The sequence below is a fragment of the Bombina bombina genome, chromosome 7 (assembly GCF_027579735.1).
Source record: "Bombina bombina isolate aBomBom1 chromosome 7, aBomBom1.pri, whole genome shotgun sequence".
Taxonomy (NCBI): Eukaryota; Metazoa; Chordata; class Amphibia; order Anura; family Bombinatoridae; genus Bombina; species Bombina bombina.
The window spans coordinates 350,465,255-350,480,141 of record NC_069505.1 but is presented as its reverse complement, the minus strand read 5'-3'; the positions used below and the strand labels follow the sequence as shown (position 1 = coordinate 350,480,141).

The following is a 14,887-nucleotide window of genomic DNA, read 5'->3' as shown; positions in this document are numbered from 1 at the left end:
ACAGTGCAGGTGGTGAGGGGGAAAGAGTATTTGAATAAAGCAGTTTGTTATAGAGACAAGAGGTAGCAGAAAGGAGTAAGAAGATATTAAGCATTTTTACAAAAGAGTGAAACAGTGAAACATATAAAACACAGTTTTACAACAGAACTTGCCTTATCCCTTGTCCAATCCTTGTATAATTATTTTGCCCCATTCTTAATGCCTAACAATCTGTTGGCGCTCTACAAATAACTGATAATAATATCAGATTGGGCGCTTATTAGATCAAATTATAAAAAAGATAATACACCTTACGCTCTCTCTCTCTCTCTCTCTCTCTCTCTATATGAGTGTATATATATGTATATATATATATATATATATATATATAATATATATATATATATATATATATATATATATATATATATATATATATGTTACATTTCACTTATAATCTAGCCAATAATTTGTAATATTAGGTTGAGAACAGCACAATAAATATATCTTTACACAACAGAACATAAGCAGCAATGCATAGTGATAGTAATACATCCAGTTATATTACTGGGTGAGAGCAGTTTGAGTAGATCTACAGGCAAAACAAATGTAAACACAGGAGGGCTCAGATAGACGTATAAGCAAAATCCTAGTGAAGCCAGCTGCAGAATTGCTATTCTGTATCAGGTCACAAGGCGGTGCTGTTCTTCTGCAATGTGCTGCGTTCACTTTCACTTGAAGATTGACTGTCAACAACATAACAGTCTGTAAACACGGACACGCGTAGCCACTAATCCCAAACATGCTGTGCCTGCGTCAGGGGGCTCCCAGACACCAGCAGGATCTCCTGGCATTGTGAAGAGCAATAATGGTTTCTCTCGCTCATCAGATTGGCAGTAAAGCAGGCGCCTTAGATGGTTTTGCTCGGCATCTGCTGGGGAGTAAAAACAATCTTGCAGCTGGGCAATGCAGAATCCTTTGTGCAGACTGGCAGTGCAGAAGGGCATCATGTGTGCAGCAATGTGCCAGCCTGAGCACCAAGCACCCTGGCACTGGGCTTCCCCGGAGACCTCTTGAAGATCAGCTGCATCAATATAGCCCCACTGAGAAAGTGGACAACAAAACCTTGCTGTGGAACAGATACCATGAGATGAAGAAGCTTGTGTATGGTAAGTTCAGGTGTGGGCACACAATTAACAATAATGAATCTAACTTCTGTATTTACTGGGTGAATCTGTGTGATATCTGATCCAATGTCCTGAATTTTGTATGGGTTAACACCAAGTTAAGGGCCACACTTGTAGGTGGCATAAATAATCGGAGCTCCTTATTGCTAAATATATTTGGAAATATTAACTAGATAAACAATTTACTAAACCATTTTGTTTTTCTGTTAAAATAAAAGTAACTGCAATTGTTTCATTTATGATGGTATTATATCTTTATTTATTATTACTATTACTACAACTAAAATATGATTAAACCTATAGTATCCCCATTGCAAAAACACCCACGTAAATATATGTTTATACAGTATGAGTCTATGCTGGAGAAACATCTAACTGCACTCAGGTTTCTTGCTCAAGGTTATTAGGAAGCTCAGTAAATAATCATACCACGCAGGCATTAAATATTACAAGACCCCTAGAGGGGTCATCTGTAAGAGTGAAGATCAAAGCAAAAGGAAATTAACCTATGTATTTTGTCCAATATAGTCATATAAATACACATCTAAATATAAGTTACAAGACCATTTATGCTATTGACAGCTCTGTGTGGTATTTATTAGGGATGAACTTGACATATTCATATGACAGAGACTGAAGTCTATTTTTGTTCTAGATGTCACAGATACCCATCTTCAATTCTGCATCATATCTTGTAAACAAATTCCAGTGCAGCCAGATTGGAGTATTGTTTGTTGGGTTTTTTTCTGCTCATCAGAAATCCAACCACATATAGCAGTAGGCCAGGTTGGTGCCATGTGGGGTTAACCCCTTATCTGTTAGAGAAGGTCGCAGCAAACTGAGAAACAATACTTTACAGTTTTCTTTAACAGCTATTTTTTTAAAAATCAAACTGGGAGTCTGCAGATTGAAGTATCTGTAGCCTGATATATTGTGAAGCAGCAAGTCTGTTCTTACAGAGATTGAATATTTATAATATGATGGAAACAGTAATCAGCAGCTTCAGTATAAAAATGATTTTCCAGTTTCATTGTGATGAAAAAATATAGAAAAATAATCTAAACAGGTAAATAAAATGCAGTAAGGGTATTTTACGTCAATCACAAGGTCACACAGTGATACACTTCTCCAGATGACAGTATTAAATGTACTCTCGCACTATAAAAGCCAGTGTTCTCCCCAGGAACTATTTAGGGCTAGAATGCAAGTGGTGCGCTATAATTAACGTGCTCTAGATCAGGCATATATGCACCCTTTTGCGTGCAAGATAAAGACCGTTCATATTACAAGTTGAAAGTAAATGCGACCCCGAGAGCACAATCGCATTTAATGAGGGTCGGATTTGCACTTTCGAAAACCTCTGGTTAACTGTTTTGCACGATAAAAAGTGTCACAAAACAGATAAAAAATACATTGTACAGTAACACTCATATTAACACTGATAATTATTTTTTCATAAAAATATTTCATGAAAATGTATAAGGGCTCAAAGTTATTACATGTAAGGTGTTAAAAAAAAAAACACATTGAAACACATTTATTCATTTTTTGTAGCTAAATATATATATATCTTAATATATACATATGTATTTACATACATATATATACAAATAAATACTTAAATAAAAAAATAAAAAATGATATATACTGTATATATTGTAATTGCCAGTAAAAAATGTCTGGTCAGGTTAGCGGCGACTGTGGGTGTTATCCCCCCCATACACACTTTTCTTGCTCCATTGAAGCCTATGGGGGAACAAGTTAATAAGGTTATGATATTGTTTCTTCGGCTTCTTGCCCGCGTCGGGTTAGTACAAGTGCGAAAACGTTTTCCTTTAAATTGTAATACGCACGCTACCCAACACGCGCAAAATGTCTACTTCTAGTGGAGATAACACGTGAGCGAGAGCATTAAATAATGCACCACTCTTAATCTAGCCCTTAATGGGCTTACCACCTGGCTGATTTTACTGACCACCTGATTAAAATGTAAGTCAATATAAAGCTAAAATGAGCTAATCATTTTTTTCAATGTTTGTTGCAGAATTCTAACTAAAACAATTGATGTTACTTTGGATAGCTTAAGTAATATTTAAAAATAAAATGTTCTAATATTGCAAAATATTACTCCCCCTCCTGACTACTTCATACTGCCTGGCAAAATTACAATTATAAGCAAATTAGTTTTTTTTTTATTTGTGTGCACCAACATTTCTGTTGGAGTATGTAAACATATAGTTATTGTTATTTTAAAAACTATATGAGCTGTAATATATGAATTTCACTTTAGAAATATTGAAACAGGTAAAAATTAATTTAAAGGATAAACAACTACTTAAATAATTATATAATAAATGTATCAGACTCTAGAAAGCTGTGCCAATTAAGGGTTATACAAATAGTACAATTTGTTAGTGAAGGCCAACACCCATACAAAATCATCTTTGCCGAGAGGCACTTTACCCCTTTTTATCAAATGGAAGTAGATAGGAGAGAGTATTCACTACTGTATAATTTTCATGTAGTGACCTTGGCTCCCTGGTTTTCATACTAAGGGGTATATTTATCAATGTGCGAGCGGACATGATATGAAGTAGCGTATCATGTCTGCTGCACATCGATAAATGCCGACAGCATACGCTGTCTGCATTTATCATTGCACCAGCAGTTCTTGTGAATTCGGTGAGGTCGGCCCATGTGAAGTTTGCACTATAATTTCTCTCCAAACTAGAGAATCATGCCCATAAAAATAATGAAGATCTCTGGGAAACTGAAGCTGTCAGTTTTTCAGTTGTATTTTAAATAGATGAAATACAAAGTGCAATGTTATGTGTAAAATATAGACATATATATACATAGTATGAGCCTAATTTGTTAAAGTTACACAGGAACTTTGAAGGCGTAATCAGAATTTGTAAAATCACAATCTTAAATATACTGCTGTATACAAAATAAAATACAAAGTAGAAAGTGCAAAGTTTAAATGTAATAAAACATCTAAAGTGTAACATAGTATAAAATACAAAGCACAAAGTGTAAATACAGCAGAACTCGCATGTCATGCAGTGCTATATTGCACTGGGCTTAGAACTCCTTGACATAAAGAAATACGGGGAAGGGCCCTTGGAGTAGTATAGCAAAATCTGCCTTTTTAGAATTTCACTATGGATCTCGCAATGCTGGAGTGGAGAGGTTTAAATCATCAGGCCCTAATGTAATGATCCAAAGTAACCTTCATTTCAACATATCATTCCATTTTATTGGTTTTGATATAATAATATTCTTCTATGTTTAAAAGGTAATTCATGAGTCTAAGCCACTGAGTATAAAGGGGCTCTACTACAGTATCAGAGTTTGGCAATAAGGAACTTTGCAGCATTGACCATACGTTAAAATAGCTTAGAATATGGTTTATATTTAATGTTGGTGGGTTTTTACAATAACCAGATTAAAGGTTTATGGTAAATTGTTTATTGGGTATATTTTCTCCCTCCAAATTTATTTACTAAAATCTTAACAAAAATATACAATTTTTTAAACATTTTTTGTTGCAGCCTTCTCACATGCAATGAAATATAAATATTATAATGGTATATTCTGAATCTGCTGGGCTTGATGAAAAAACAACAACAATATATAAGTTATGTGAGTCATTCACTGAAATATGACTGGGCCTGCTGAAAAAAAAACAACTTATAAGCTGTGTGGGTCATTCACTAAACTATAACTGCTGAAAAAAAACAATATATCATTTGTGTGGTCATTCACTGTAATATGACTTTTTGAAAAAATATATGTTATATTTTGTTGTTACATCTAGTTTTGTTTTATCAAAAAATTGTTAACACTGTAGATGGTGCTTTTTTAGAATTTGAATTTGCATACATGTGTTAATTATCTCATATGTGTACAGAATATATTGTTATATTATTTAGCTTTAAGTATACAGGTGTTTTCGTTGGATTGCACATCTCCACAAGTATTTCCATTATATTATGTTTTTATTCTAATCTGATCTGTGGCTCTTTTAGTGGACATTTATTTTGAAACAATACATTTATGCAACACCTGTTTTGTTCTGATTTTGACACAAGGTGTTTTGATTGGTGCATTGTCCCTTTAAGTGCCACAGCAGGTTTCACTTGTCTAACAGCTTCTATGATTAAGCGCTAGTCAGCGCGAAACATGTAAGTCTGCTGTTTCCCTCCCTGGTTTGTTGTGTCATATTCACCATTTTTTGCTTCATGTTTACTTTTTATCTGGAATAAAAGTACCTTTTTTCAGTAGCTCAGTAGCCGCCTGCTTTGTTTTGTAATATGACTGGGCCCTCTTATCTTTACATAGCAAACAAGATATCTGTATCGCACTGCTCCCTTACAAACTAATATATATACATGGTCCCCACTTAACAAGGACATAATGGGTTTCTTAGTCTACCCCTTTAAAATACACTGACCTAGCTCCTGTAAATATAGGAATGATTTTAACTTAGCTCTAGCCATAAGTAACTTACTCCCATCAAAGCTAGTCTCACCTATTGCAAATGTATCAACTTCCTCATAACATAGATTATTGGGTCCACAGTGGACCCTAACACTTTATGGGGCATATTTATCAAGCTCCGAATGGAGCTTGATGCCCCGTGTTTCTGGCGAGCCTGCAGACTCACCAGAAACAGCAGTTATGAAGCAGCGGTCACAAAGACTGCTGCTCCATAACCTGTCCGCCTGCTCTGAGCAGGCGGACAGCCATCACTGGAAATCAACCCGATCGAGTCTGATCGGGTTGATTGACACCCCCCTGCTGGTGGTCTATTGGTCGCGAGTCTGCAGGGGGTGGCGTTGCACCAGCAGCTCTTGTGAGCTGCTGGTGCAATGCTGAATTCGGCGAGCGTATTCCTCGCCGTATTCAGCGAGGTCTGTCGGACCTGATCCGCACTGTCGGATCAGGTCCGACAGACCTTGAAAAATAGAGGCCTATGTCTCCTTATTATTCTTATTTTCGAAGTTGTCAGCTCACTATAAAATCTTCTGTGGATAGGTAAGAGATTTGGTGTTACCAACATTCGTTTTTGTGCCTCTTGGTAGTTCAGGTTCATAGGGTTCCCAGATAAGAGTTTGTTATTAAATTATACTGCTTGGTTGTAGTTGTAGTTTCAAAGATTAGTATCACAGAAAAATTAGCATCACAGAAAAATTAACTATAAAATTTGAGGTAATAAAGGTGAGATCCAAGAGTGGTCTCTCTATTTCATTTTACCTAGCCTCACGTTCAGATATGTTTCTTTATGTTAGGTCCAAGAGTGACCTTTAGTGTTAGCTAGGGAAGGTTCCCTTTTGTATAGGCACTATATATTAACTCAGCTGTCTTTAGTTGTGCATTATTTTGCTGGTGAGTTATGTGGAAGGTTTGTCACATCGTTGTTTAAACTAAGCTGGACTGCATATTTTTATTTTGATGTTATATGACAACTCACTGTATGACATTTTCTTTTTATACTTTACTATTTGTATGCCTATTTTGAGTACCTCAATAAAAAAAAAATATATGACTGGGCCCGCTGAAAAAAACAACAACAATAAATAATTTGTGTGGTCATTCACTGAAATATGACTGGGCCTGCTGGAAAAAACAACAACAATATATAATTTGTGTGGGTTATTCAATGAAATATGACTGGGCCTGCTGAAAAAAACAACAACAATATATAAGTTATGTGGGTCATTCACTAAAATATGACTGGGCCTGCTGAAAAAAACAATATATCATTTGTGTGGGTCATTCACTGAAATATGACTGGGCCTGCTGAAAAAACAACAACAATATATGTTATGTGGGTCAGTCACTGAAATATGACTGGGTCTGCTGAAAAAACAACAATATATAAGTTATGTGGGTCATTCACTGAAATATGACTGGGTCTGCAGAAAAAAAAACCAATATATAATTTGTGTGGGTCATTCACTGAAATATGACTGGGCCTGCTGAAAAAACAACAACAATATATAAGTTATATGGGTCATTCACTGAAATATGACTGGGCCTGCTGAAAAAACAACAATATATCATTTGTGTGGTCATTCACTGAAATATGACTGGGCCTGCTGAAAAAAAAACCAATATATAATTTGTGTGGTCATTCACTGAAATATGACTGGGTCTGCAGAAAAACCAACAACAATATATAATTTGTGTGGGTCATTCACTGAAATATGACTGGGCCTGCTGAAAAAAAAAACAATATATAATTTGTGTGGTCATTCACTGAAATATGACTGGGTCTGCAGAAAAAACAACAACAATATATAATTTGTGTGGGTCATTCACTGAAATATGACTGGGCCTGCTGAAAAAACAACAACAATATATGTTATGTGGGTCATTCACTGAAATATGACTGGGCCTGCTGAAAAAACAACAACAATATATGTTATGTGGGTCATTCACTGAAATATGACTGGGCCTGCTGAAAAAACAACAACAATATATGTTATGTGGGTCATTCACTGAAATATGACTGGGCCTGCTGAAAAAACAACAATATATGTTATGTATGTGCTCCTTCCTGATCCTAAGCAATGAAGATACTCAATACTAGAGGATTGTATACTGACACTCACATCCTGGCTGAAATAAATGCCACATCCCTACCTAAGCTGGACCGACTCCTAGTGTCCTGCTTTGAACTCTGCGCAATAGCGAAATCCACGGAACAACCTTCCCTACTAATGAAGCCCATTTGTAACCAACATGACCATGCGCCAAAGACGGCAGTATACAGCACCCTACTTACAGATGCACAATAGCCTCACTGTAACAGATCCCTCACAGAGGAGAGAAGCGGCAATAATATTGATGACCGGAGTAAACCCCTTATGCATGAGCCTGCCAGAACCAACCATAGACTCACCTTTAGAACCAGAGAAGGGCCTACCGATATCTAGATGGTTCCCGCCGGCAACTGTCACAGCTCCGGACAAGGATCTGAAACGTACACGTTTAAATAGCAAACCTGAAATTGTCATGCTTGTCAATGGAGACAAGGCACACGCCAAGAGAAAGCCGCAGGATGAAGCCAAGCAGAAATAATACGGCTACCGATCCCTTGAGATACAATATGATTCTCTGAGGTTCTACCGTCTATTCAAAGCCCAGGCTGGAATTGGATGACCTAACTATCTGGGGCAACTCACTTACTACTGGGTCACTGCTCTATAGTATGGCCCCTTAGACTATTGGGTGTGTGTAAACCTTTATTACCAATGAAACAGCAAACCAACTCCTCAGTACAGTCTTAACTGAAGATGTGCAGTTTATTTTGCAGCAATGGACTTTCACTGCAATCCCCTTTTGTACACAGCGGAACTGTACCAGAGTAACTGCTAATCAATTGTTCTGATCTGTGTACAGCACATATTGTTCACCTGTGAAATGTATATCGCAAGCAAACATGTTTGTAACACACCTGTTTTCTTTTCTTTTGTTTATGCTCTTACAGTACTATATTTGAGTTATTTTGCCCATTATGGAGAGGGGGGAGAGAAAAAGAAAAGAAGGAAGGATATAGAGCCACAAATGTGTGTTCTGTTAACTGTGAATCATATCATAATTAAGCCACTATTTGTTTTGTTCTTTTTCTTATCTGTAATATGTTGCTCTCTTAAAGGGTCATTAAACCCCCCAAAAAATGTCATGATTCAGACAGAGAATACAATTTTAAACAACATTCCAATCTACTTCTATTATCTAATTTGCTTCATTCTTTCGATGTCCTTTGTTAAAGAAATATCAATGCACATGGGTGAGCCAATCACATGAGGCATCTATGTGCAGCCACCAATAAGCAGCTACTGATCCTATCTAGATATGCTTTTCAGAAAAGAATATCAAGAGAATGAAGCAAATTAGATAATAGAAGTAAATTAGAAAGTTGTTTAAAATAGTATTCTCTATCTGAATCACGAGAGGAAAAATTGGGGGTTTAATATCCCCAGCATATACATCTGCTTTTTCTCTATTAGCACTTTATAACACTATCTAGAAAAGTAGAAAACGCTAAGGCTGTAATTATCTGAAATCCGGAGAAGCCTTTCATTAACAATGATAGATTTCACCTTATATGGCAGTTATGAATTTCTTATGGGATCTTTGAGAAGGGCAGCCTTGTCAAGTGTGCTACGTACTATATTATATTTTCTACATTCCAACTCATTGCAAAATGAACAGATTGTTAATCTATGAGGACCTCTAGTGGTTACTATAGTATTGCATCTCACTTTCTTTAGTTCAGTGATACGATCTAACAGGAACTTATTTTAAGATTATGCTCAGCCTGACATTTGTATAGAAACAGATGTGTTTCAGCACTTTCTATGTATCTGTTGGATTTTTTTCTTTTACTTACTTTGTTTTAATTGTATATTTGTTTCCTTTTTTGTGATATTATAACCCTGCTAAGTAATACTAGACCCGAGAGGAACTCACATATTTCACCTATACCACTAGTAATCAGACTGTGCTAAAGTTTTCTTATATAACACTCCTGCTAAATCATAATAGACCTGAGGCGAGTTCACATACACTCCCTATGGCACTAGTAGTTAGACTGTTTTCTTATATGTGACATTACTCTCTTGCTCACTAATACTACACCTGAGGTGAGCCCACGTATATCACCTATAACACTGGTAATTAGACTGTACTGATGTTTTCTTTTATGTGACATTACACCCCTGCTAAATAATACTAGACCTGAGATGAGTCACTTATATTACCTAAAATATTACTGACCATACTGTATTGACACTCCTGCTAAATGATACTAGACCTGAGTTGTGTCACAAACATCACCTATAACACTAGTAATTAGACTGTACTGATGTTTTCTTTTATGTGATATTGCACGCCTGCTAATTAATACTAGACCTGAGATGATCTCACATATATCACATATAACATTAGTAATTAGACTATACTCCTGCTAAATAGTATTAGACCTGTGATGAGCTCACATATATCACCTATAACACTAGACTATACTCCTGCTAATTAATACTAGACCTGAGATGAGCTCACATACATCACCTATAACACTAGTAATTAGACTATACTCCTGCTAATTAATACTAGACCTGAGATGAGCTCACATACATCACCTATAACACTAGTAATTAGACTATACTCCTGCTAATTAATACTAGACCTGAAATGAGCTCACATACATCACCTATAACACTAGTAATTAGACTATACTCCTGCTAATTAATACTAGACCTGAGATGAGCTCACATATATCACCTATAACACTAGTAATTACACTATACTCCTGCTAATTAATACTAGACCTGAGATGAGCTCACATACATCACCTATAACACTAGTAATTAGACTATACTCCTGCTAATTACCGTATTGTCCCGAGTATAGGCCGCACTTTTTTCCCCTAATGTAAGTCTTTAAACTAGGGATGTTGCAAAAAACACAATTAAAATACCGGTATATGTAAACAACGGAAGTTACCTTGAACGGTTCATGTCAGGGTGGGGTGGGAATGCCGTTCCTGTTAGAGGTAGGGGTTCAGGCACACACCGGTATTTCTTCAGCACCCACCAGCCACCGCCAACAACCGAAGCCCATGCAGGGATAATGACCGTGACCCCACGCCGCCAGCACACCACTGCTCGAGAAGCCCAGCGAGTTAAACCAGGAGATCTGGGACATAGCCAGACAGGAGCCACCATGCCAGAACATCACTGCTGCAAAAGCCCACAAGTTACCTGTATGACGTCCCTGTAAGGTATCCTGCTGACTTGGGAGCATTTTGTCCCTGTGAGGCCTCCGTATCGCCTCATGCTGACTTGGGAGCATTACGTCCCTGTGAGGCAGCCGTAGCTCATGTCCCTGTGATGCATCCGTAGTTCACGTCCCTATGAGGCATCCGTAGATCTGCACACTGACTTGGGAGCCGAGGGCATTTACTTTTACCGGCATTTCCAGCGGTCGATATTACGGTAGATCAGATGATAAGTCTTTGATTTTTATTGATTATTAGTATATGATTGCCATACTTGTGAGCAGTTCACTGTGGGGCTAACAGTAAATGTACACTCTGCACTGTGTGAGGGAAGGAGGCTGAGTGGTTTAAGAGGATGCAGCCTTTGAGGGTTATGAGGGGACTGTGTGTGTGTGAGGGGCAGGGGTGATATCTGTTAGGGAGGCTAAGGCATTAAGGAGGTGTCTGTGTGTGAGGGAGATAGGGGTTCTGAAAGGGTGTGGGGGCAGGGTAAGGAGACAGTTATCTGTCAGGAAGTGAGGCTAAGACATTAAGGAGGGGTCTGTGTTTTACTAATGTGTATTTTTATTTTAAGTTAAGAAAAGTTAAAAAATAATTTTTCTTAAAATAGCACCAAACTTACCGTGGGAGACGCTCTCGATCTCTCTAGAAAATGTATGAAGTAATTTGTTGAGCTACAGACCCAATACGGGCTTCCGAGGGCTCACTTCTATGCCTACCTCCAGCTGCGCCACTATATCACCCAGTTGATTAGGGATGACCCACATTTCTGGGAACAACACGCATTTGGTGCATCCTTGACCTTGTTCCGAATCGGTAACTTCACTATTTCAGGGATTTATAAAACTTTGCTGAGTCGAATTGAATCTAAAAACTTGATACTGCTAGAGAATAAATGGAAATTCGACCTGGTCAGGGAGGACCTTGGGGAGGCGATCCAACAGAGTATAGAGAATGTTAGAAGGGCAACCCTATCCATGACCCTTAGAGAATCCCAGATTAGAATGATACACAAGGACTACATTATCCCGAGGAGGAGGAGTAAATGGGACCCGAGAGTGGTAAATGAATGTAGCAAATGCAGACTTGGTGATCCAGACTTTACCCATTACTTTCTCAACTGTCCGATGGTAAAGCAGTTCTGGGGCAGGATTGCCTTTTGGATCACCAATGTCATCAAACTTAGAGTCCAGATTGATATAGACCAAATCTGCCTCCTAGAGTGGAAAGAACAAGAGCCTAAGGCTGTTCCCCTGCTCACCACCATCATTTTGATAGCCAGAAAGGTTATCTTGAGGGTTTGGACTGAAAGCGCAGCTCCCACCTTTAACACATTCAAACGCACTTTGCACAAACAACTGCTCATTGAGCAACTAGACACCAGAATGGACACTAATAAGAGACTCAAACACTTTATAAATAAGTGGCGGAAATACATTGAGACATTGAGCTTGGACTCTCAGAAACAAATATTGACTCCATTTGCAAACACTGAATTTATGTTGACAGCCTCCTTGAGAGGAGAGTGGGGGTTCCTATATCAGGCACGGGGTGATGGTGGCAGAGAGAGAGAGAGCATCACTATCTAGCTTATGTCACCTAATTTTTTATTTTTTATTTTTTTTTCTCTCTTCCCCCCCTTCCACTGGAGTTGTGCCTAGATTCTATATACTTCACACGCATGAGTTATTTGAGGTTTTTACTGATCAGAACAATAATACTGGTTGAGTTTTGTTTAGATAATATATGTTTGTATTAGACTATAGTAATAGTAAAAAAAAAAAAAGAAAAGAGATTATAGGTGAAGGAAAAGGGATCTGAGCAAGCTGTTTAACAAACCCATTATTGTATGCACTGTGATGTACAAATGTCAATCTTTCTGTTATTGTACTGCTTGATGTTTCATCCTAACTTGTACTGGATATCCTTCTCTGTTTTCCAATAAAAAAAGTATTTAAAAAAAAAAAATAGCACCAAACTTTAAGGGTGCGGCTTATAATCAGGAGCGGCCTATACTCGGAACAATACGGTATATTAATATGTAGTTGCGATCAAGGTTACGCGACCTGTGGCAGTTAGACTGTCGGTAAAAAAACTAGGCTCCATTGAATTCTATAGGGGGAAACTTAAACCACAATCGAACGTGCTTTTGAGTAGAGATGGGCGAATGTGTTTATATCCGAATTCGAATGTTAGAACGAATGTTATTGTAGAAATTCGATTTACATAATAGAATGTTGATAAGAACGAATATTCTTAAAAATTCGATTTTCGAATGTTATTTACAGTTTTCGAATGTCACATTCGAATTCGAATGTCACATTCGAATTCGAATATCACATTCGAATTCAAATGTTACATTCGAATATCACATTCGAATTCGAATATTACATTTATAAAACACAATTGTAGACTAGAAAAACTATTTCGAATATCACATTCGAATCGAATGTCACATTCGAATTCGAATATTACATTTATAAAACACAGTATTAGACTAGAAATACTATTTCGAATTCGAATGTCACATTCAAATCAAATATCACATTTAAAACACAGTATTAGACTAGAAATACTATTTCAAATTCTAATGTGACATTCGAATTCGAATGTAGGATTCAAATTCGAATATTACATTTATTAAACACAGTTGTAGACTAGAAATACTATTTCAAATTCGAATGTCACATTCAAATTCGAATATTACATTTCGAAATTGAATGAATACATAGCTAAACATTCTATTATTCGAACGAATATTTTCGAATTTTATTGAAAAATTCGAAAACGTAAATTCGAAAATAGAATGTTAGAATGTTATATAAACATTCGAAATTCGATTCGAACGAACGAATGTATCAAAATTCGTTTTAAATTTCGAATTTTTAGAAACATTCGCCCATCCCTACTTTTGAGTGCGAGGATTCAATCGTGAGGGAGCGATATTTGCACTTCACAACCGTAATCTTATGTTCAGTAGTACTGAGATTGTAATATAAAATTATAATTATATGTAGTAAAAATAATTTTTGCAATATACTTTCATAGTTTATTTTGACCCCTTATTCTGAAATATAATTCTAAAAATTGTGTATTTTTTGTTTTGTTTTACAAATGGGGACTCCAGGCCCAACACAGCTATATTCCACGCAGTTATTGGTTGCTCACTTTAGTGATACACTTATAACTGTCCCTAATTGGCCTCAGCAGAGTTATTATTATTATCGGTTATTTGTAGAGCGCCAACAGATTCTGCAGCACTATAAACATAGGCGGTGTATAGGGTAACATTTGAAGGGATCAAATGGATAGAAAGCCCTGCTAAGAGTTGCACTGTTGTAGTCGGCACTTATGAAGGTGAACTACAAACAGTTGGGCTCATAGGCTTACATAAAGGGTTTAAGGGGATAGCAGTGGCGATAGGAAGGTTAGTGTAGGTTGTATGCATCCCTGAACAGTAGAGTCTTTAGGGAGCGCTTGAAGCTTTGAAAACTAGGGGAGAGTCTTGTGGAGCGAGGCAGGGAGTTCCACAAGATGGGAGCCAGTCTGGAGAAGTCTTGTAAATGGGAATGTAAGGAGGTAACAAGAGTTGAGGAGAGTAGGAGTTCATGAGCAGAGTGAAGGGGACGGGAGGGAGAGTATCTGGATCTGGAGACAAGGTCTGAGATATAGGGGGAGCAGTGCAGTTGAGGACTTTGTATGTCAGAGGGAAAATTTTGTGTTTAATCCTGGAGGCAAGAGGAAGCCAGTGAAGGGATTGGCAGAGAGGTGCAGCAGATGAAGAGCGATGTGTAAGGAAGATGAGCCTGGCAGAGGCATTCATTATGGATTGTAAAGGAGCTAGGCAGCAGCTAGGAAGACCAGAGAGGATGGAGTTGCAGTAGTTGAGGCGGGAAAGGATGAGAGAGTGGATTCAAATCTTAATTGT

At 37.3% G+C, this 14,887-nt stretch overlaps 1 protein-coding gene across 2 annotated transcripts in view; it reads left to right on the top strand.

The window, feature by feature from the left end:
- The first annotated feature begins 724 nt into the window (after window positions 1-724).
- Window positions 725-14,887, top strand: part of NT5DC2 (5'-nucleotidase domain containing 2) — a 271,150-nt gene continuing 256,987 nt past the window's right edge. The window contains exon 1 of one of the 2 annotated variants that reach the window (XM_053721024.1): window positions 725-1,148. In XM_053721024.1, coding sequence (XP_053576999.1) covers window positions 848-1,148 — 301 coding nt within the window. In that variant the 5' untranslated portion in view covers window positions 725-847. The remainder of the gene's footprint in view (window positions 1,149-14,887) is intronic. The other variant, XM_053721025.1, reaches the window with a different exon arrangement.